General features: G+C 36.1%; 1 protein-coding gene across 3 annotated transcripts in view; it reads right to left on the reverse strand.

Moving 5' to 3' along the window:
• Positions 1–23,378, reverse strand: part of DACH1 (dachshund family transcription factor 1) — a 350,907-nt gene that overhangs the window by 159,478 nt on the left and 168,051 nt on the right. For all 3 annotated transcript variants that reach the window (XM_058824679.1, XM_058824678.1, XM_058824680.1), the window contains exon 3: positions 10,292–10,453. In XM_058824679.1, the coding sequence (XP_058680662.1) occupies positions 10,292–10,453 (162 nt within the window). The remainder of the gene's footprint in view (positions 1–10,291; positions 10,454–23,378) is intronic.

Raw genomic sequence — 23,378 nt, forward strand, 5'->3', positions numbered from 1 at the left:
AAATACCTGCCTCCTTCGCAACAGCCTACAGAATCTCATGCTGGGAAATGCCAAGGCGTTCTTCCTTAGTGCAGTGATCGCCTTCTCCCCTTTGATCAGCAGAAAGAGATGGGAGATGATCACCTCCATCACTAGGAACAGTCACGAAAGCACCAAACATTGTCATTTAATTGAAGTTTTCTTTTTCAGTGACAGGGAGGGAAAGACCAGAAAGAAGCAAATGTGAATTTGAATATCCAGAGGCCTGAAGTGATGATAACAGCCTGCCCAGTTTTATCTTTATACAAATATTGCTATGCATTTATAGGTGCTTTTTGTAAAGGTCCTAGAATAGGAATGTATGGGATGAAAAACAGGCCATAGTGGAATGCTACCTTTTTTTTTAAGAAACTGGTAGTATTTTGATTGTTACAAAAAAAATTATTAAGAAATAACATCATATGCATTTTGTACAGAGTATTGATTTCTGAAAATAGACTGATGACCCACTACTATGTAGAGTGTTCTCAAAATGGACATGGGATTAAAAGTACAATGAAAACCTTTCTTCAAACCCTAATAAAGAAATTAATACATCTCAGAGAAAAAGATCTTTTAAAATTTCAACATTTTGGAAAACTCATCAGCCTAATGTGCCTTGATCCCTTGAGGAGAAAAACACTATATGTGGTCTTTCTTTTTCTTCTTTTTGTTATCCCCTATGCAGATTACAGGCCCCCAGCCCACAAATGACCCTAAGGAAGTAAGTACACTTCTTGGCTGAACAATTTATCAACAGCTTGAAGTGACAGGAACAGCGATTCAATCCTGCATTTCAGCATATCAGATGTAGGCCACATTCTTCAGTCTGCAGAACCAGAGAGGGAAAAAAAGTCCCTGTCGCATTTGCCCTTTCATAGAGATGGAAATATTATTAGAAAGGACATAAACAGACTAATTAAATCACAGCAGTATGGCTGAGATGACAGCTGGTACAGCGTGTGACTGAGCCGATCCATATCTGTGAGCAGGAGGCACTTCACTTCCAATCCATTCGCTATTAGGTGCTCTCAGGCTTGCTGTGCAGACATTAAATAATAACATATCATTTCCAAGGCTAAAATCATTCAAAGAAATAAAAAAAAGGATTCTAAGCAAGAAATCCTTTGTGCAACAGCAAAAAGAATGAAAAAAAAAAAGGGGTTGGGGAGAAAAAATAATCATTTACCATGCAGTTCTGTTTTTGAGATAAAGATGTAATAATGCCATTACCTTTCATCAGCAGGATCCTTGAAAATCAACACTCTTTGCTTATCATGCTGTGAAATACAAATAGAGCTAAAGGCATGGTCCACAAGGCACTGCTGCAGCTATATTAACTAACAGATCTGCCCTTTGTGAAAGAAACCGTATCCGTTTCATTAGTGCAGACTCTAATTCAAAACTGTTGAAAATGAACTGCACATACTGTTTTAATAACAACATTCCTAGTCGTTATCAAACTAGTAATTCTCTCAGCACTGAATAAATGCAAGGGTCTGCATCTCGATTATGGCCTGCTGTTAAAGAAAACCATGCTAAAATCCTTTCTATTCCCTCCTGTCTGGTCCATCAAGTATTCCTATTGTCTCCATCTTAACTGTCAAAAATACACATGGATTATTCAAGGTACTGCCAGTTGAATTTTATGTTATTCAGCTTTCTTTTTCCAGCCATGTTGTTCAGTTAACACATGATTGAGACACCCAGAGGGTTGCTTGTGCAACAGCCACCTCCTCTTACCTCACCAGAGCCACGGGGCTGTGCTTTACAGGACTGCCAACTTCAGACACTTTTTGGTTTTAATGCAAAGGGGGAAAGGGCCAGGTTTGATTAAATGGCCACACTGCTTCTGCAGCCTGAAATGATGATGTGCAAAAGCTGAATTTTTAAGAGGTCATGGAACTTCCTCCTTTGCTTAAACAGAAAAGCTGCACAGGTCTTCCAATACTTTCTCCTATCCAAAGATTTTATTCTTCACTTCATTATTTAGCATAAAAAGAAAGATGATCAATACATTTTACAAAGGAAATATGCAGAGCTGGCTTTCTATGGAAGTACGTAATCCCGTGTTTCTACTCTTTGAATATTCAGATACAAACTGGACTGGCACTCAACAGCAAACAGAAAATTTGATATCCATATCTGACATGCAGCCTCAGAGCACGATCAATGCTCTGCCTCTTCCATCCATGAAGAACTTAAAAGAAAGAAGAAGAAATTCTGACCTCTAGGACAAACTGCCTCCTGCCTCTTACACAGGACTGCATCCTCCCCTTGCTTGCCTGTTCCTCCCTCTTCTGTCCACATTACCTCTTTCCATATAAAAGAGGCAGTTATTTCCCATTCTGATTTTTGCAGCAATATGGTCCTCATTTATCTGCTTTACCACATAGATGTGTTAATGGATTTCCTGGTCATAAAAAGTTGAAGCTCTAAGACTTGAATGCAAACTCTGAGACAAGGGCAATGCATCTCCATGTACATCCCGCTGACATTGCTGATGGGAAAGGACCTATAAAATGCAGTTTTTAAAAACTGCCAGAGCACACAATTTTCTACATGCACGGGCTCAATTTAAGAAAATTTCTTACAGTAGATGCCTGACTTGGGGCCTATGGTTGCCTTTCCATTACCTGGAGAATCGCCAAAAATGCTCCTTTGAACACAGACACATGCAGGCATATAATGTTTACAAATACAGTCTGAGTCTCCAGACAGACACTTCTTTCCCCTCCTGCCCCAGGATATTTCGATTAAACAAAACCCTCCAAGCATTCAATACTATGAAATAACCTTTAGCACTAAAAATAACTGTTGCCTAGTTCATACAACTCAGAAACATACACACCAATCAGAATAGGATGCATATTTTAAATTCTGTCCCAAAAATAAATGCAGCTCTATGTAGTCCTTTGTCCTGCATATGAATGAAAAAACTCTGCATTTCTTAAATATCAATATAACCATAGAGAAAATATTTCTTTGGGTAATATAGCATATTTTCATGTCTGTAACACAGAAAAGAGACACATTTTCATGATGATAATTTAATTATTGTATGACATTGTCACTTATTCCACCAGAGACATTATTTCCTAAAACTGAACTAATAACCTAAAATTTAGTGTTTTCTTTTAAAAAAGTAGCTTCTAATTAATATTTATGATGATCCTGTAGACTATTGTAACTACTTAGTAAAATGAGGTGTGTATTAAACTTATATTTCTTAACATAGCACATCCACAATATCAGGTTTTACTATATTTACTGCAGATAACAAGAAACAATGAAACAAAACTGAATGAAAGCTTAACAATTTTGTTAGTACCCTACAAGGCACTAATAAAAAGAAAAAATGGCCATAACAATAAAGTACACATTTTGAAAATAAATCACATTGGAGATTAAATTATCCAACTATTTATCCAATTAGGATTATCTTTCATGGAACAGGAAATAAAGTAAATGTGATCAAACAATATAAATAGCTTTTTTTTTTTTCTCTCTTTATCTTGCTGACAAGATAGACTTATTAATTTAGATTTTTCCATGAACTCAATACAGCTTCATAGCAAGCCCAAAGCACAAATGTCACACTGGAAGCTTTTGCTTCTGCAGTTTTAGAAGCCTGCTCTCTAGTATGCTTCATGTAGGTAAAACCACTCTTTTCAGAAGCAGCATACCCACACAACCAGAAAAACTTCTGAGTATATTTATATCTAAATAGTTTTCTGCGAGAACAGCTAAACTTCTCACCTGCTGTTTCTGAAGAGTAAATTTATTTACTTTACTTTTCTATTTCACTGTGCCTCAAGCACTATTTTGCCATGACTGCATCACTGTCTTGGAAAAGACCTGTCACCTCCTACAAATCTTCAGATCTTATTCCAGAAAATATTAATTGCATGCACTGAGAGTGAGATCCATTCATTTAACTTCCTTTATGCAACTACAACTCGGTAGTCGCATGACTAAGCACTTGTAAGGTGCAATTTATCTGATCTACTTTTGCCATCTACTTTAGGGTGAGATGGATCACCCCTACAAGTGCCTATTGCTGTCTGTTGAGTCTAAGGTGACTCAGATGCAAATGTCTACATTTGTTTCAATGAGCTTCACAGTGAAGATTTAATCTGGATGAGGGAACTGTTACAGCACAACTGACCCTCCAATATGAAATGCTGAATCTTTGCTAATAATTCTCCTAATTTACTAACTGGTGCTCAGGTCATAACAACCAGTTATTGCCTTGTTTAGCAAATTTAACCATCACAATTAAAGTCTACAGAAGCAGATATGAACTAATTACATTCCTGGTTGACAGACAAACATTACATTTTAGCTATAGGATGCAAGATTTTTTTTCCCATGACAAGCAAAATTCTAGAAAAAAAAGCTTAGTGACCTGATTATAACTAAATGATCTGTTTCTGGTGTTCTGTGTGTTCCCAAAGCACAGTTTTATGAAAGCATTCCTTTAGCTTGAAATATGATGTGCTCCACATAGCACATTTGTCCTTAAGGCTGTATGATTATGCTTTTGCAAGCACCTAGACAGCACTTTTCACCTACAGATCTCAAACAAATTTACAAAAGTAGATATCTGTCACTGACAAGCATTTGTCTTATGTCCCACGATGTCAAAGTTGCATGCACAGTCTCGTCATTAAAAGAAGTGCTATGTATCACACAATAAACACTGACATTCTGCAAAGAATCCTCCTGGTCTGAAGTTACTGTTTAGCTTATTTTCATTTTTGCAATATTTTCAGAAAGGAAACATATCCACCTAGGAATATACTCATTCAGTTTACACTAAGAGAAAAATACATATTAATAATAGTATAAAAGTAAAAAAACAGCCCAGTGTTTAATCTGTTAAACAATAGAAAAATTCTTATGAACTACTGATACTGTCATTGAACTGGAGAGAGTTTGAGAACAAGCTTGCTCTGGCTTTTTCACCCTATGATTTGGAATCTGCTCACAGTACTGCCAGCTTAACCAAAAAGGATTAACTCTCATATCCAACTGAGAACACAGATAATTCTCAGTAATTGGTAAAAAATGAAGATGAATGGGGCTGAGAGATAAGGAGCAATTAGCTCATCAGCAGTTACAGCTGTGCACTCAATCCGGATCCATCTCTTGAGTCTCGGCCCCTTTTAAAGAACCCAGGCAGAATAAGCACAGGACACCCCCTCCCAAAAAATTGCCATGCCTGCCCATCATTCCTCTGCCTTCCATTTTATTTCCATGCTATACAAAGACACCTGTCATAGCATTCTGTGTAAATTACTACCTCTCCCAGGACCTGTATCTACAGCCAATCTTCTTCTACATAAAAAAAAAAAAAAAAAAAAAAGAAAAAAAAGAGAAAAAAAAAGAAGAAGAAAGAAAAAAAAACCCCAAACCCAAAACCCGGAAACTAAATGACTACGGTAGACACTTTTAAGTTCCCTGTCAATCGTTTCCAATCGTTTCATTACAGCAGCATCATCTGTTTGAAAATATAAGCAATTCCCTCATCTAATTATAGGGAGGATTTGAGGTTCATTAACATTGCCAAGGCAGAGAATCAGATGTGCAACTGCAGAGCTGTGCTCAGTGGCCTGCATTCTCTGTTTCCTTTTATTTGCTTTTTCAAGGTCTCCAAGACTTTTTCCTGAAACCATAAAAGTATTCCTTTCCCTTAAAATAGACACGTGTGTTTAGAAAAAGGAAATTACTGCATTTTGTACTGTTCTATTATTGGGCAAGGTCACCGGAGAAAAATAATTTCACCTGAATCATTTTATCTCTGATTCTGGATGAAAAAAAATAACAGTATACAAGCAAGCTTTACCTTTGAACAACACATCACAGGAAGCCTTGTATTTGCCTCATAATTTTAAATATTGCAAGGTAATGCAGATGAAGAGGAAACCTAACATGCCAAGAAAATCTCTTAATTTTCAACACATTTTGTGGTTGTTTATGGATTAACATGCTAGCCAAGTGTAAAATGTTGCCTCGTATTTCCTAACTGTGTTTAGAAATTAAGAACACCAAAGTCTTCATGATTGCTTCACTTCCTTAAAGAAATAATAGCATTTTTTTTTGTATGAATGTCTTTTAAACAATGACATTTTCTTGGGACATCTGTTTTGAGATCACATTTTGAATAGATATGAACTCATTTCCTACTAAGCAACTAATTTACTATTGTTGATAGTTGTTTACAAGTTTTATGAGTCATATTTTAGCAAGTGGCAAAGGTCTTAACAAATCCTTTGAGTATTCCCTAAAGTGTATGCACAGTGTTTTCATTTTATATAATGTTTGGGAAGCAAAAGTATACGGACTGTTCTTCACTTCCTACCAAGTTATAGATAGCAAACTCTAGCCCACAAAAATAGCTTTTAAAAGGCATTTATTTTCAAAGGCTTTTATCCTTTGCTGCTGCAGGTTAATGAAGTAGGACAGCAGGGCAGTAAGTACTTAAGCAGCGAGGAAATGATTGAGCTGCTTTACCTATGCATTGCTTCAGAGCATCAGATGGTAAACATACAACTGATCCTAGTATCACACTAAGATGCTAATTTGACAAAGAGTAGGACCTCAGCAGTGAAATTCAAAATTTGACCTTGCCAGTCTCTTTCTTTTCATTCTGCAATTAATTTAAAAAACCAAACCAAATTTAAAAAAAAAAGAAGGAAAAAAAAACACCAAATCCAACAACAGCAACAAAAAAATCCCCAACACAGAGCATAATCTTTCTTTTTCCTTTGCTGCCCTATGGAATTCATTTTTTAGACAAAACCCCAATAATTTATCTATCCTGCATGTTGTATGTAGGATTGCCACTAAAAAGAACCTGGGACATTTTTCCTTCTTATCTGCAATGTAGCTCATATCAGCCAAGCTGTCACAAGACAGTACTTGATATAAACAAGAGATTGCAAAGACATCTCAGTAATCAATATTAGGATGGCTACAGTATGGAAGCCCCAACCACTGCATATCATTTGTCTCAGCATCTATTTCTATGACCAAATGAAGCATTAATTCAAATCATAAATCTATGGTGATTTAAATCTGGGAATGAGCACCTGCCTGCTTTAATGATTTATTTTGTACATTTCAGTAAGCAGGAGATTTGTCCATATGAACTGACAGGTCACCTTCAGATGCCAGTAGCAGACTGTTTATCACCATGCAGACTAGCATCTCATCTTAGCAAGTAAATATTAAACTAAAAGAATCCAATTGATTGTGGATGGGGGAGAAAGGCGTTGCAGCCATATATTTTACTCAGTGTGCTAATACCTCACTCTGATTCCTCTGTAATTTCTTTTTTTTTTTTTTCCCTTCTAAAATGATAATTCTGGTGGGAGGATGCAAGCTCAAGGTTACCAGCAAAACAGAAAGATATAAAATAATTACTTATTAGTATCATTGGCTTCCTTTAACTCCCTTCATTCACTCACCTTTTGGCCATTGCTTCAAAGGACCAAGTTAATAAATTTGTGTAGTGCTCTGTATAATTATACAATGCTTGACTACAAGAATTACTTCTGTAATTCACATTAAGCATTTGATTAAATCCAAAAAGCAAGACAATTCAGAAGTAAACCTGACCTGTCAATACAATAAGATAAATAAAATAAGGGCCCTTATTTTATTTATCCACCTTTATGTAAGCATTGGAGCACAGGATGGTAAATCCACACCCACCACAATTTCTGCTGCATATGGGCTAGGATGACTCAGTTAAGTTTTTAGCCTGGTTGGATCATTTGCTCCTTTTCAGTTTGGTCAGGCACATAAGCTAATTTAAAATGTAAACTAAAATCAGGTTGTTTTCTTTTGTTTTAGTCTTTCCTCCTGTCAACATTCAGTAATGTAATATTTCATATTCTTCCCTAGCAAGCTGTAATTTAAAACATTACTGGTATATGGACTTGATAATATTTATTTGAAAATACATAAATAAACGCACTCCTGAAAAAATGCAGGAGAAGAAAGTGTACGTACTTACTACAAGCAACACCTTTGAAATATGAGCTCTTGTCAAGATAATACAGTGTGCTAATTTTCAAAAATGCAACTAATAAACAAAGAACTTAACTCTTCATGAACCTAACAATACCCTGACATTAGTAACATAGGAGTCACTTCTCTGATTCCATATGCATGACTAACACTGGACACTAGAAAGGGTTCACTATTAAAAAAAACCAAACAAATAAATCAAATTGCTCTTGAGAAATCCTCTGCGTGAAGGGTGCAGCTCAAGACAAGATGCACAGACAAGAAAACTGTATTTTCAGAACCATTCCTCATGCAATGGAGACAACTGGAAAGCTATTCACTCTACTCAGAAGAGCCATTTTTTTCTGTACAAAATTAACTCAATTCTTCATTCAGTTAAATTGGGAAATTAACTGAAGTTAACAAGTAAGTTAAGGGGCTGAGAGAAAATTTTGACAATGACAATAAATAATCTTGCTTCACTAAGTTTGCCTTACTAAAATAGCTAGAATGTATTTTCTTAAATAGGGAAAATGATTAGGCTGTCTAAGAGCATATTAGTTATCTAAATTTTGCCTAAAACAAGGATTTCAAAATAGATATTTTTCTTTTTTATTCAGAGGAAGTTCAGATATTCCTTCTGTCCACTCTTCTACAAATACTCTGTGTGTCTTAGATGCTGATTAATTTTTCCATCCCCATGGATGCACATGTGGTTTATAACTAGAACTGCCAAGCAGAATAGCAGCTCCACAAACCAGTATATTTGAACATTTTATTTCACATAATGGATTCATCTAAGCCTGAAAATCTAAATTAGCTTCTAGTTCTAGTGCACACTCTTTATCTTCTCGGCTTGTACTTACCCTGTTCACCCTTTCTCATTACTTCACTTTTCTCCCAGTGTGCTGGAGGCCAACTGGTCCTTCCACTTCATTTGTACCTATCTCCTCCTCCCAGATTTCAAAGACACCTGCACTCTACCCTCTCTTGTTTTTTCTCCAAGAGAACAATCTTTACACTTGTATTAGAGTAACCACATATGTTGGTATCTCAGTAATTTAAGACTATTTTCTTCACCATCATAGAAGTATTTTTAAAGCCTTTATTTAAAAGGAAAACAAAACCAATCATATAATCTCCTTGTGCAGTAATGCACACATCTTGTTGCTATTTACAGTAGTATGTACCCAAGTGATCCTGTACTTTGAACTGCAATTCATATTATTTCTAAATAATACCCTACTGATGCCTATTGAACTGTACAGAAACACTGTCCTCAAACATTTATTTATTTATGTTAAGGCTAGTGCATACCCTCTCAGATTAATTCCAAATGTATTTAGAAGATGAAAAACTAAAAAAAAAAAAAAATCTGAACAAAAGGCCAAAATAAAAACAAAAAGCCTATCTGAGGCCATTTAAATCCAGCATACACCAATCCTCCCTGCAGTCTTCTGAATGTACCTCTTGTCATTGAATTTCTGTTGCTGAGTTAATACTGTCTCAACATGATAAAAGGATCCAATACAATGAAATGGCATAACAAAACATTTTACAGCAGACACACACAGATGATTAAAGATTTAATCAACAACAACAAAAGTTATCCTAGCTTTGAAGTATGCTTTAGCAAAACAAATTGTCCAAACAAATGAATAAAGTATACTGAAACAATTCTTTTTTGAAAAAGAACAAGAGTTGCTGATGGCTGCTTAAGAAATGGAAAAAAATGTTAACTACATTTTAAGAACGTGTTTATTAAAATAAAATATGATAGGAACTGCAGAGCATGGCAGAATTTATTGTGTATGTATGTTTTCCTTTTGTCACAGGGCACATGAAAGTATGAAATATTTTGCTTTCAAGCTTGTGTTCTGAATTACCTAAAGTCAATACCCAGCACACTGAGCAGGAGACATTGTTAAATTTCACTTTGACACCATCATCTGTCACTCCACCTGTACTTTGAAAAATGAACTCTAAGAAATCAAACCACTTTCTTTCATGGAAAATATTAACTGGAGTCTGCAAAAGTAGCCTGTGAAGAAAAGAATGTTTTTGTAATAGTAACAACAACACTGAATGGTGTGTAAAGGTCAGGTACAAAATAAAACTGAAAACATTAAGAAAAGGAAAACAAATATGCAACTTTTTACACCAAATCAAAGCTTCAGAAGGAAGTTCAGAAAGATTACCATTTTAATAAAATATCTCAGTATTATGGACATATATTAATGCTATGTCTGAAACTTACCAACGCTTGAATTCAGATCTCCATTTTCAGAGTCTGCTCCATGCTGGTTATTATTTGCATGATAGTTGGACATAGCTTCCAATTTGATTTTTTTCACTTTCATTGCTTCTGCTATGGCAGCATTGGTGGCAGCTGCTGCTGCTGCAGCTGCTGCTGTCAGACCTGCAAAGAAGTATAAAAAAAATTTAATATTCATTATTCTGTGAGTCTCCATTATTGTAGGGACTGTTATTATTCCTTCGTGCCTATTACATAAGAACAGAGAGCACTGCAGAGTTTTATTCCTCTTATTGGCTTTGAAAACTATCAACTTTTTCAAGTAAAATATTTCACACTGTATTTAGATAATTACTCCTATACATTCATCTAAACTTTAACTTGGTGTCCAGTAAGTGCTTTCATAATAAAATCACAACTAGATGCAGCTACAAACAGATGCAGTCAAAAATCTAATTTAGCTTCAAAATGGTGTCCTGTCTGACTATGAATAGGTGAGTAACCATACTTAGAAAAAATTTCCCATCAGATCTTTAATTTTAGTAATGCTAAAGAAAAGAGAAGTAACAGGTCTATAATTTCTATTTATGAGTAACAGATTAGAGAACTCAGGCATTTCTCATTTCACACATAATAGCAAGGACATGTAGTTTTTCTAGGAAGCATTTCTAGAAAAAAAAAAATGCAGAACATTATTCTGCTCTCCTCAGACTGTAAGGCAATAAAATATTTATCAATGAGAAGAGGAAGTACTAACCCATTTAATACCAATCCCAAAATCACCTACAGGCAATTCAAGTGCTCTTCCTACCAAACCAAGTTTCTGCCATCCATCCAGACAACAATGCTCTACAAACCCAGAAAAATTTCTCTTTGTCAAGGGCAACTGGAGAACTGGTCCAGTTCTCCAGTTGCCTTCAAAAGTCAAAATTAGACACAGCCTTTAATCAAAGTCACAAGCATAAGTTTTTGCCCTCTTCCCCGAGGCAGGGCAATTCTCCTGTGGTGCCCAAGCCCTGCTGCTGCCCACCCAGATCCCTCTGCCCCAGCCTGGATGGCAGCAGAGAGAGGACACTGTAAAAGCTTCACAAGAGCTGCCTCCCCCCCACAACTGATGCAGGGGGCAGAGATGGAAATGACAGAGAACTAAACCTAAGAAGCAAAAGAGAAGGCAACAAAGCAGGTTAGTTTAATGCATTGACTCACTCAGCCCTCAGCCTGTGATGCCACGTGAAGAGAACAGACCCTCGGTCATTTTGAATCAAGATTCTTGCCCTGAATGTGGAGAAGGCTTGAAAAACTCCATGTAATTAGTTTAAAGGTGCCTGCTTGTCTGATTTTCAGCTACTCTGAGAGGTGTGAAGTGTCCTATGGATCTCAAGAGGAACTAACGCCACAATTTACTATTCTAAGGCTGCTGTCTAGCATAGGAAGAGTGCAATTTAGCAGGAAAGACCAAATAAGCAAATAATCCCAGGCCGCTGAGGTAAATATTGCTAGCACCATTGCTTCCCAGGGTCCCTTGTTGTCTCCTTTGACTCCTTACAAGGAAAACAAGCTCACTTTTGCCATGTTTTTGGCTAGCGATGGGGAGGGACAGAAGGCAAATTCCAGCAGGGAAAAAGCAGAAGGTGAGCAGACATCAGGAAATCTATGAGGTGGCATAAGAGGTGCCTTTGAATATATTGTTGCTTGACTGAAGGTTGTTTTCCCTGATTGCTTTGCATGACCACATAAAGATTAGCAAACAGTTCCGGCCTCCCAACCCTCCTCACAGGCTGACTTCTAACACCTCCAAGTGTAATGAGAATTACTGACCAAGTGATAATTACAGATCAATATTCTTTACAAAAGTGCTGTTTCAGGTAGAAGATGTACAAAGGCCAAAAATAAATGAGAAGATGAATAAATATGAGGGTTTACTTTTATTTTAGCTTCTGCTACTATCACAAATTGTGCATGTTCTGATCTTAAAAAGGTATTGACAATAACATGGATTGCTTCCAATTATATTTTTACCTTAGAGGAAGGATATGAAGCCATACATTATACAAATTTGGTTACAGTCCCTAAATTTGGCCACAGAAAAAGGGATGGTGCACCTCTGAACTTTGGTTTGCATCCGGTGCTCATTAAACAACACAATAACCTATACTTCCTTTTTTAATATATGTATACATCCCTCAAAAGCTAAACCTAGCATTTTTAAAGAACAATTATTTGGAGGAATATCCTGGTACATTATATTCAATGACTACAACAGCAGGCCACAAATTCTTCGTTGCCTTTACGCCAGCAGTTTTAAAGTGCTTCCAAGTACTGGGGTAAATTACATACTAAAGAGATGCTGGACTCGTGACACCACCTGCAATTATTTTCTTTCTCATTGGAATAATGACCTGGATGCAGAATTCCTGAAATAAAATTCCTCTTTTGCTACAAAATTTGCAAAAAAAAGAGTATGCTCTTTGGATGGGGACTGAGAAACTAAAATACAAATTGCCTAGTTCTGTAGTTAGAGTTTTGCAAGATAATGCTTGTGGCAAAAAAAATGATAATTTCAAACAGTAGGAATTAAACTAATAATTTCATTCCTTCTCTTACAATCACAGAAGTGACTGAAATGATTTAAGTTTTCTATACAGCAATTAATGGAAACCATGCAAATCTGAAATGTGTGTAAGCACTGGTGAAAGTAAGGAGGGAAATGGAAGGAATAATGCTCAGAACTCTAGCTTAATGGTGGTCCTTACAGCAATTCCAGTCTACAGCACAGTTTCTCCTTTAGTGCTGCTTTTTCCTATCCCCTGAGCAAGTGCCAAGGGAGGCCCAAAGCCAGTTATCAGAGCCACTTGCTTTATAATCACTGGTGCACTGTGGTGTACCAGAACTTCAGCATAGGGCCCAACTTATCTTTCTTAACTCACTAGTATAGGCAGGCAAATATATTATAAGCAGAAGTTAATACACCACTATGTATCTATATTTATATTTTAAAATCCTAAGTTGTAAAGTCCCAGTATGTGTACACACACAGGGAAATACCTGGGATTTAATAAAAAATTATTATTTGAAAAAGTTGTTTGTTGTAAACATTATTTAACATCAATTTACTCTTACAATAAGTAGCCAAGGAATTTCCAAGGTGCACATTTCTCTACACTACAGAAATGTTACCTTCAAAAATGAGATAACTAAATGTAACCTACAAAGTCAACTGAAATGAAAGAAATAAGGATCACACTGAATAGCCACGTAGGTATCTTTTGTTCTTTACAAATATTTACTTGAACAGTTAAAAATTATTCAGGCCAAAATATTCAGTGGATTAAAGGCAATGGTAGTTGTCATTAATATTCTGAAATTGATAAGTTGTTTATGTCTGGCATTCTTCCTGCTGATTATGCAGTGAGACAGGCAGCTTTATAAATATCTCATCACTCCATCGTCACACAAATTTCATCGACAGTGCTCATGCACAGCTATTAGCAATATGAATCTAACCATTACAAGAGGAATGAAAATCGAACATGTGGCATTAATACGCAGTCCTGGTTCCTAACCATCTGATAGGCAGATGGTGTAAAGCGGATTCTCCAGCTGAAATGAAGGGGCACATCATTTAAAACCTTGTTTGCATTCTAACTGATATCAGTGCCATATTGATATACATGATACATCATGGCAGTATTTGAACAATCTAGTTTGTTTCAGTCATAAATGTTTACAGCCTTGTTTTTTATCTTTAGAAGCATGTTCTGAGGAGCGTATTTTTAATTTATGAAACCTATTGTTTACTTCTGTTGAACCAGAAGATTAGCAAAGAGCAGGAATATTAAATTACCACAACCACAGCAGTATAACTAAGATGGATGAATAAAGTATGGTTTTTCAATATGTTTGTAAAGGAATTAAAAAATTAGCCTAGACATTTTATGCATTAAATACATTTATTCATTTAAACCTTACAGCTTTTTTCCCATGTGACATACTTAGAACTTTAATGCTTTATAAAGCCATTCATTTAAATCTCTTACTGCGTGCAATTAATCTTGCCCAACAATTTAATTCAAAAGGCAAAACATCAGAAAGTAAAGTTCGATTCAACCATCACGCTTCTGAAGTAATCTCCGTATTGCTGACAGTTCCTATAGACTCATCAGCAAAACTCTGTTCAAGGTGTCTTGCAGGAGCAGTATGAATTTGAATTACAGCTCAATTGAACGCTCGCCAAGCCTTAGCAGGAACTCAGGAACAAGAAGCAGAACACCAAAAGAGAGCATGAAGGATCCTTTCCTACTAAGACCTTCTCTCTTCTGTCACTAGATTACTTTGGCCTGTTGGGTGTGTTTGTAGCTGTTAATTATGTTAATAAAGTTGCAGCCTGCTGTCTCTGCCAAATATAATCATAAGCTTTCTCCTGCCAAGTCCTGGTCTAATTTACACCCGTGCAACTCTACTGAAGTCAGAATTTCGTGGGTGAGAATGAGACCAGAAGTATGCCCAGTATGTGTGGTCTCTAACGCTGAAAAATGAGTGAATGAAACAGAAAACAATGACAAAAAAACCACAGCATCTTCAGAAAACAATTCTGTTCTAAAAGCAAAGTCCCCAAGAGAGCTGTCATATATCATGACAGGTTTTCGAAACGTACACGAATTACTGGTGGGCACTAAATCACATCCAGGGTTTCTGCCTTCCAACAAATAGTATCTCCTGCCTGCCTTAAGAGAAAGCTCTTAAAACTTTCAGTTTTGATGGGGTGAACAGCTTACAACACATCCTATTTGTGAAGCAAAATAGAAAAGGACCTGTGAATGGAACTTTTTCAGACTTGAATATATCTCAAAACATACATTTTTTAATTGCATCCCTAAACTTCATCCTGGAACAAATTACAGAATTATTTAAATAATTGATCTTAATTCACTTTTAACTTCCTTCGCATAATTATGCCTAAGAACAATAACAATTCCTAATAGTCATTCCAATAATTTCCTTGATGCAACTGTTAGCTTCTATTATATTTTATTTTATATATGTCTATATACATATATTTATGGCTACTTACAAAATTCAGTAACATGCGTATTTACATAAGCTCCTTCTTTAGGACTTTTACAACATTTTCAAGAAACTTTACCTTTGTCATCACAGAACAGGCAGAAAACCAAAATACAACTGTCAGCAGTGTGTTACATTTAACTTAATTTATTTGCTGCAAAGTTCATTCTGCAGAAACGCTTTACTCATTGCATGGGAGGAGTTCCAAATCTCATCTCAATTCTGCAAGAACTCCTTTCAATATTTCAAATTAATGCTTAATCCTTTTGCCTGGAGTTTATTTCAATGCTACTGACTTGAAAAAAATGCAAGCCCTTTCTTGATTAAATACCAGATTTCATATTGTGGTTCTTACTTTTGCAAGATTCCTACTAAAATCTGAAAAAAATCTGCCTCAGAAAGAAAGGCAGGGTTACCTCCTAGGCCCTGACCCCGATCACTGTAGGTTATTGCACTGGTTTCACGGGTTCCAGCAGTTCAGGTACAAGTTTTTGGTAGCTTATTACGCCGCTGCCTAGTTATTTCAAATGAAATAGGATCCTAACCTTACTCTCTGATCTAATGGGTGTTTTATATAGTGTGATACATAAAACAAGAAGGGGAAAGCAATCTGCAGGAGGACAGAGGTCTGAGTACATAGACTGGATTGCAAAAAGGAGAACTTCACCATAATGTTCCGCTAAAATATACTGAGTTTCACTAAAAGAATTCTTTATGTATAATGTATGCCCAGAATCTCACAGTTGTCCAGAAACCTTATTTTTGCTAAGCTGCCTGGATTGATACAACATAACAAGCTTGGTATATCCTAAAAATTTCATTACATGTTATTTTGGGATAATCAAAAAAATCCTTGTCTGGTCCCTGTCCCCACAGCTATATTTTCCTGATCAATTTGAGTGGTTCAGCATAAACTGCTCATCTAGATAATTTTTTTAGTGTCTCTTAAAGGCCTATTATTAAAGGTATCATATTAGTGAAAAAAAAAAACCAAACAACTGCACTTCAAATATTGCTAAAGAAGTAGTACTTGGAAAAAAAATCATCCATGGTTTAGACTGGTGCAACTAAACTGAAGCTGACAGTCTTGCACTGGGAGAAAACCAGTATATGTGAAGCTCAAACCATCTGTTGTTCATCAGTCTAATCAGACCTTTTTCCTGTAACTACTCCTAACTTGCAATATGAATTTTGAGGCCTGGGTATAGCATTTAGGATAAACAAGCAAAAGATGTAAACTTCCACAGCAAGGCTGGAAACTAAAAATCTTTCTCATTAAGATGTGTCCTCCACAATTAATAACATTGTTGCAGAAATAAAACATTGATGTGGAAAGCAGCAGTGTCCTTTTGTTTTAGTAACACTGCATTTTTTTAAATAGATCTGCTAGCAGGTCGAATAATGCTTCAAAAATGTGCAAGTGGAATTATTTTATCACTAATATTTGCCATTTATGGAATTGACCGACTTACATTTTGTCAAGTTATTCTATCTAGTGGATGTATTCCTTTGTACTGAGGAGTTAAAAGTGAAATCACAAAGTGCATTTCAAATACCACAAGAAATTACTAACTGCTACAGCTTCATGGGGCTTTGTAATCTGTGAATTTATTATAGGCTTGGTGCAATTGTGACAGAATTAAACAATATATGTTGCATAACTGCCTAGCTATCCTGCAGTTTTCAGCGACAATTTAAAATCCTACTGGAATGCACACAGCCACAATACAATACAATTAAGAGAGAACATTCTTTCTTAAACAACAGTCATCTTTTCAAAAGCAATAGATTCTCAGTTCTCATTCAGTCTGTTGCATTATTCATTTCATGTGCAACCTCATGCTGGACCATAAATTGTTACTTTATCTAATCAAAGGCGACTTAACTCCACAGAAGGTCAAAGGTTTAATTTTGTGAAGTATTATCTTACACTATGAGTTTAACGGAAAAATAGAAGAAGAAAAACAGCCAAGAAACTGGTAATAAATGAACCTTTATTGCCTCAGGCACTGGCCTAGTTAATAAACTTTCATTGAAGGTTTCTTTCAACTGTTATGGACAATGAGGTAAAAAAAAAATTTTAAATTACAGCCATGTGTGACTTTTAAAGCAGGCATTCTTTTTTATCTCAACCTTCCCAGCTTAGGAAAAAGACAAAGAGATTGTCTTCAATTTCTTAACCAAAAATGTATGCTTCTAAACAGATGAAAAAGTGCAGATCAAGCCTTTTAAAAGCAGAGGTCAGCTTTGAACAATATAAAAAAATACTTTTCCTTAAGTGCCAAATCCTGATCCACAATCTCTTTAACCAAATACCATGCAGTTCCAAAAAAAAAAAAAAAGAAAAGATATGTGGGAAAGCAAAACATATATGTACGGACAATATATTATGCTAACAATGATGGTTGGTTCCTGAAAGGCTTTCTGTTTTACATTTGCATTGCTAGAGTTCAATAATTGCTCTTCTTTAAGAGAATGACTTATTATGGGAACAACTTCCCTGCACTTTTTACAAATAGAAGCTCTTTTCTTCTTTTCATGTGTATTATCTCATATTCTCACAATACTATTCTTGCTGTTAGGAGAAATTAAAAGGTTTAACATAATGACAGTTACTGGTGGTTATTGGTGCTCTGTGAATTTTCTTCATTTAATGTTCTTAGATTTTGCTAACTACAATGTCTTTTATTGACATACTCTTTGGGACCAGCTTAGAGAAGTGTATTACAGTTGATGTTATACAGTCAAAAACAACAAGAAGATGAGGAGTATTTTAAAAAACCCAAGCCTTTAACTTAAGTCTAATTTATAACTAGATGGACACAACTAATTGTAACAGTGCTATAATTCAAAAATACTGAAAAGACGTGTTCGTGCCTGTAACAGCAGTAATGTAGCTAAATGCTCATAATCTTTCAACCAGCAGGAGCTTTTGTAGTTTTTTTTATAAACCTAATCCACAGCTTGACACAGATCCTGGGGTAATGGCACACAGTTCTTTGATTAAACTAATATCTAAGCACTGCTGAGGCAGTCTGATGGCCCCGTGGAAGTGTTTCCCTACAACCTCCAAAACTCAGCCTTGCAAACAGAACTGCCAAATTCTTTCCCACAGATCCACCGTAGTCCACGTGCCTAACCACGTGAGTGAAATTTAACTTATCCAGGTGTGTGAGTATTTGTGGCACCAGAACAAGATCAGAATAAAATCAGATTTTAGCTGTGGACCCCAATGGTATAATTTTAGCTTAGACAGCCTTCTGGTGGAATGGATGTGTTCCCAGAGGGACCTGTTCTCTGCACCGAGTCCACACACTGAAGAAACAGCCCACTAATACTTAGGTGACGTGTTATCAAAGCCTTCATGGATTTGGTCCTCAAGCAACACTTTTGCCCAAAGAAAGAAAGATTTGATTCTCACTTCTGGTGCCCAAGAATAGTCAGTTACAGACTTATTTCAGGCTCCTGTCAACCTCAGGAAGTGAAAACAGCATTATTCCTACACATGAAAAGAGAAAGCAAGAAATTCAGGGCTTTAGCTAGGATGAAATATCACAGCTGCTGATTAGAGCAGTAGACCTGCAATAAATGTCTAAAATATATATTTCAAGATACTTTAAATAAAGTTTCCATTGGCTTATTCTTTAATAAAGTTAAAATAAATTACACATATTAAAAAACCTAAAATGTCTTTAAAGAGAAATTTTGATCCTGTTTTGTCATATTTAGCTTTAAAGTAGAGATTGTTTTGAATTCTCTTGCCCCTAAAAAGAAACTTTTATAATACTATATACATTAACAAATTCTATAACTGCTTTTTGATTATCTCTCTCTATTTGCAGTGTGCAAAGCAGGTTGTGACAAGCATTAGGAAAACAGAAGTCAATGTAACGGTGGGGAAAAGTTCCAGAAATCCACTGGTTATTTCAAGACATATGAACTCTTGTTTTAACACAGCAAGTTGAGTATGAGAATTTTCACATTTCTGAATGTAAAGAATTCACCTGTAAGGGTCAGGAGAGTCCTCTCTCTCTCTTTACTCTTTTATTCACTAGAAGTGTTGTAACTTCAAGAGCTGCACTGTGGCTTTGGGGCTCTTTTTTTTTCACTTTTGCTTTTTCTTTTCTTTTTTAAGTTTCGTCAGATCCATTATGCATTACTCTGTGCCAGAGGCAAGGCATGGGGCTAAATGTACTGTTAGAGCACAGTGATAGCAGAGTTTGTACTGTGATGCAGAACTGTGATACTGTACAAAGTAGCTGTGATAATGACTCACAGGTAACACTGTGCAGTCCTTTTTTCAGATGAAAAGGCAGCCAATTGTCACAGACAGTCCTCTCTCACCTTTATGCTCTACTTGTTGCAGGAGGTAACAGAACACTAAATCCCACAGGTAGCACCCTGGGTGCTGACCAAGGAATTAGATTAATGTCTTCAGGTGGCATGTCAAATTTGAAGACAAAATATCTCTTTCCAGTACAAACCATGGCTCAACAGGGGCACTTGTGATGTGCACTTGTGTTGTGTCCCTCACCAAAGCACGGATATTAGGACAAATTTACTCACTGAAAGAGCAATTAAGCATTGGGACAGGCTCTCCAGGCAAATGGTGGCGTCACCATGCCTGGAAGTGCTCAAAAAGTGAGTAGATGTGCCACTTTTTGATACACTTTAGTGGGCACGGTGTATTTGTCAAAAATTTGGACTTGATGATCTTGGAGGTTTTCCCAAACATTATAATTCCAATTTTTTTTTTATTCTAATGCCAGATTATCACCCCAAATCAAGGGAGTTCTCTCTCACGCAGAGTGTTCAGTGAATACTGAACTTCATTCAACAAAATACTTTCGTTTTGTAACTCAGAATTGTCTGCTACACAAAAAGTAAACATCTGAAGACTGCTACTGATATTAAAAGGAAAGTGTGGTAATAATAATGGATACATTATTACTGCACTTGATTGTAATACGAAAACAAACATGCAGTAGCTTTTCTACAGTTCCTACCATATTGGCATAATTGCAGTTCTGTATTATGAAGACCCGCAGACATTTGTAAATTCAGATTTACAGGCATGATGATATGTATTGTTTCTGAAAGGCATATTCTTTGTAGCCAACAACTGATTGGTACCACTGTCTAACATTATGAATAACATTCAAAGATCATTAAATAAGCAAGCATAAGAGAACCTAAACATTCTCTTTGGCAGAAATCTGAGCAATCCTCATGATGTGGTCATTGCTAGAAATAATTTATGAAATAAGAAGCTTTATGTTACCATGATCCTCTCAACTTGGTAGTGTTTACAAAAAGACAAAATATGATGACAATTATTTCACAGATTCCACATTTTGTGGGGAGAACTACCTTATAATTTGCTGCAGATAATTTAATTATCTTTTCTTCATCCTTTAAAGAACAGTATATCAACAGATTTGGATTCTCACAAATCTATCTGTTACTGGAAATCGCTTTTCTCCACCTTCTCAACACTCACACGAGTGCAAAATGGGACGTGTGCTTTCTAATTTCTCCTCCCTCCAGGTTATGACCTTCTTTCTGACCATTGCTAAATTCCAGGTTTTTGACTTATCTGACATTCAGATTGTCAAGACAGACTGCACATTTAGCAGAGAGTGAGTAATAGAAATAACTGGCAAAAATTTAATTAGTATCTGGATAATAACTCACTATTTTTATCCCAACTACAAGTAATCTAACTTTAATCAACTACAAGATGCAACCTCAATACATAACAATGAAAGGATCAACATTCCAAATGAATTTATTTTTCAACAAAAAAAATACATAGCCCATATAGTGTACATGTATTTGCTTTGTATTTTCTAGATATTACTGGTCTTCAGCATAATGACTTCTAGACTAAAATTTATAGTACAAATAATTTTGAAAAAACATGGAACAGGATCACTACTGTTACTTTATCTTAGAAATCAGAACATCATTCTAGCAATTTGACACTAATGTTGACTTGCAGTCACTTTGGAAAACATACAGATAACTAATAAGACTGCAAAAACAAAACATTGATTATAATTATATTTGTCACTGTACAGCCCAAAGAACTGGTGGACATTTCCCAAAATGAAGAATAAATTAGCTCTGAAAACGTCTACGGTATGCATAACATTTACAGGAATGAAAATTACTGGATTTGATGCAATTTCTTACATTAAATTGCTGAGTTTCTTTACAATTGAATTCTTAATCACTACTTAAGACATGCTAAAACACAGGAATTGCTTTTGAAGGGATGCAGACCTATTGTTAGACTTAATTCTGTGATGTACTAACAGCCCACAACATTAAGGAGGTTTTTTTCTGCCAGTGCCTTAAGAGGTTTATGAGACATTTCTAGAATTCTCTTTGTTTGCTCTGTTCTCCAATTGGTTGTATTAGTCACGTGCTATATTTCTTTGCCAGACTTGAAAAAGAATAATTCCTCCATGTATTGAAACAGATTTTCTATGGCAATAACAGGCCACAGGGGGACTGTATTTCATCTAAGCTGCATACTAACCATATTTATATGTGTGTGTGCGTGTATATGTATATCTATATATGTGTGTGTGTGTGTGTGTATACAGTGAAGTTTCATGCAATAAAGGAAAATGAATCAACACAATTCTGCCCTTCCAGTAACAATATTTAATAAGGATGGCAAATTGTCTACAGAGACATTCATATATGCACCAGGTAGTACCATGATCAAATCTCTGTGTGTAAATGCAGTTGTATTTATACTTTTCTTTCTTTCCTGTTGACATCTTGCCCTTCTCAACTACAGCTAACACATTTCAAAGGAGGCAGTATAGTGTTGTCTCAACTGACCATGTTTTTGAAGAAATATATTTACAAGTAGCTGTTTCCATTCTCATGGTTTTTCCTAAGAAAGCTTACACTGTGGGAAAACTTCCGTGAATATTAGTAAATGTTCTACTTTAAATGGAAACTGCTACTATTCAAGCATAAGTGATTGATATTCCTCATATCAAAGAGCATGAAATATAAAATTAGTTATAAAATGGCTTCTGTGCATGGAAAAAAGATTGCCTCCTACAATGTTGATGATATACAGGAATTTTGGATGGATTCATATTTCCAATCTCCTAAATGAATAGTTGACATTCCTCACCAAACTAACAGATTGCCATAAATCCAATTGCATCCTGGGCTGCATCAAGTAAAGCATGGGCAGCAGGTTGAAGGAAGTGATTCCCCGCTCCTGCTGGGCTCTCGCAGGACCTCAGCCGGAGCAGCGTGTTCAGCTGGGGCCCACAACACAGGCAGGACATGGACCTGAGTCCAGAGAGGGGCCACGGAGACAATCAGAGAGCTGGAGCACCTCTGCTGTGAAGACAGGCTGAGAGAGTTGGAGAGCTGGAGAATTATTCAGCCTGGAGAAGACTCCAGGGAGATCTCACAGCACCTTCCAGTAACTAAAGGGGTTACAAGAAAGCTGGAGAGGGACTTTTTACAAGGGCATGTAGTGATAGAACAGCTAAAGAGGGTAGGTTTAAATTAGGTACTAGGAAGAAATTTTAAACTGTGAGGCTGATGGAACAGGTTGCCCAGAGAAGCTCTGGATGTCCCATCCCAAGAAGTGTTCAGGGCCAGGATGCACGGGGCTCTGAGCAACCAGGTCTAGTGGAAGGTGTCCCTGCCCATGGCACAGGGGTTGAAACTAGATGATCTCTAATGTCTGCTTTAACACAAACCATTTTCTGGTTCTATGAAATATCAATTTTTTCAAGAGGATCAAATATTTTTTGCATCCAATTGCAGCATCAGTTCACCCAAATCTTAGAGTTTTTTATAAAAAATATTTTAATGAACATTTTTACTTCAAGCTAATCTTTCTGCTGTCTCTCCGCAAATCAGTCCTCCACTAACAGAGTGTTTCACACAAGTATTTACAGAAGGAATTCTAGCTGAAGAATGCCATTAATACAGCGCAATTCACCTTGTATTAACTTTCTTTTTCTCATCCTATATGTTCATA

Source organism: Ammospiza caudacuta, chromosome 2 (assembly GCF_027887145.1).
Source record: "Ammospiza caudacuta isolate bAmmCau1 chromosome 2, bAmmCau1.pri, whole genome shotgun sequence".
NCBI lineage: Eukaryota > Metazoa > Chordata > Aves > Passeriformes > Passerellidae > Ammospiza > Ammospiza caudacuta.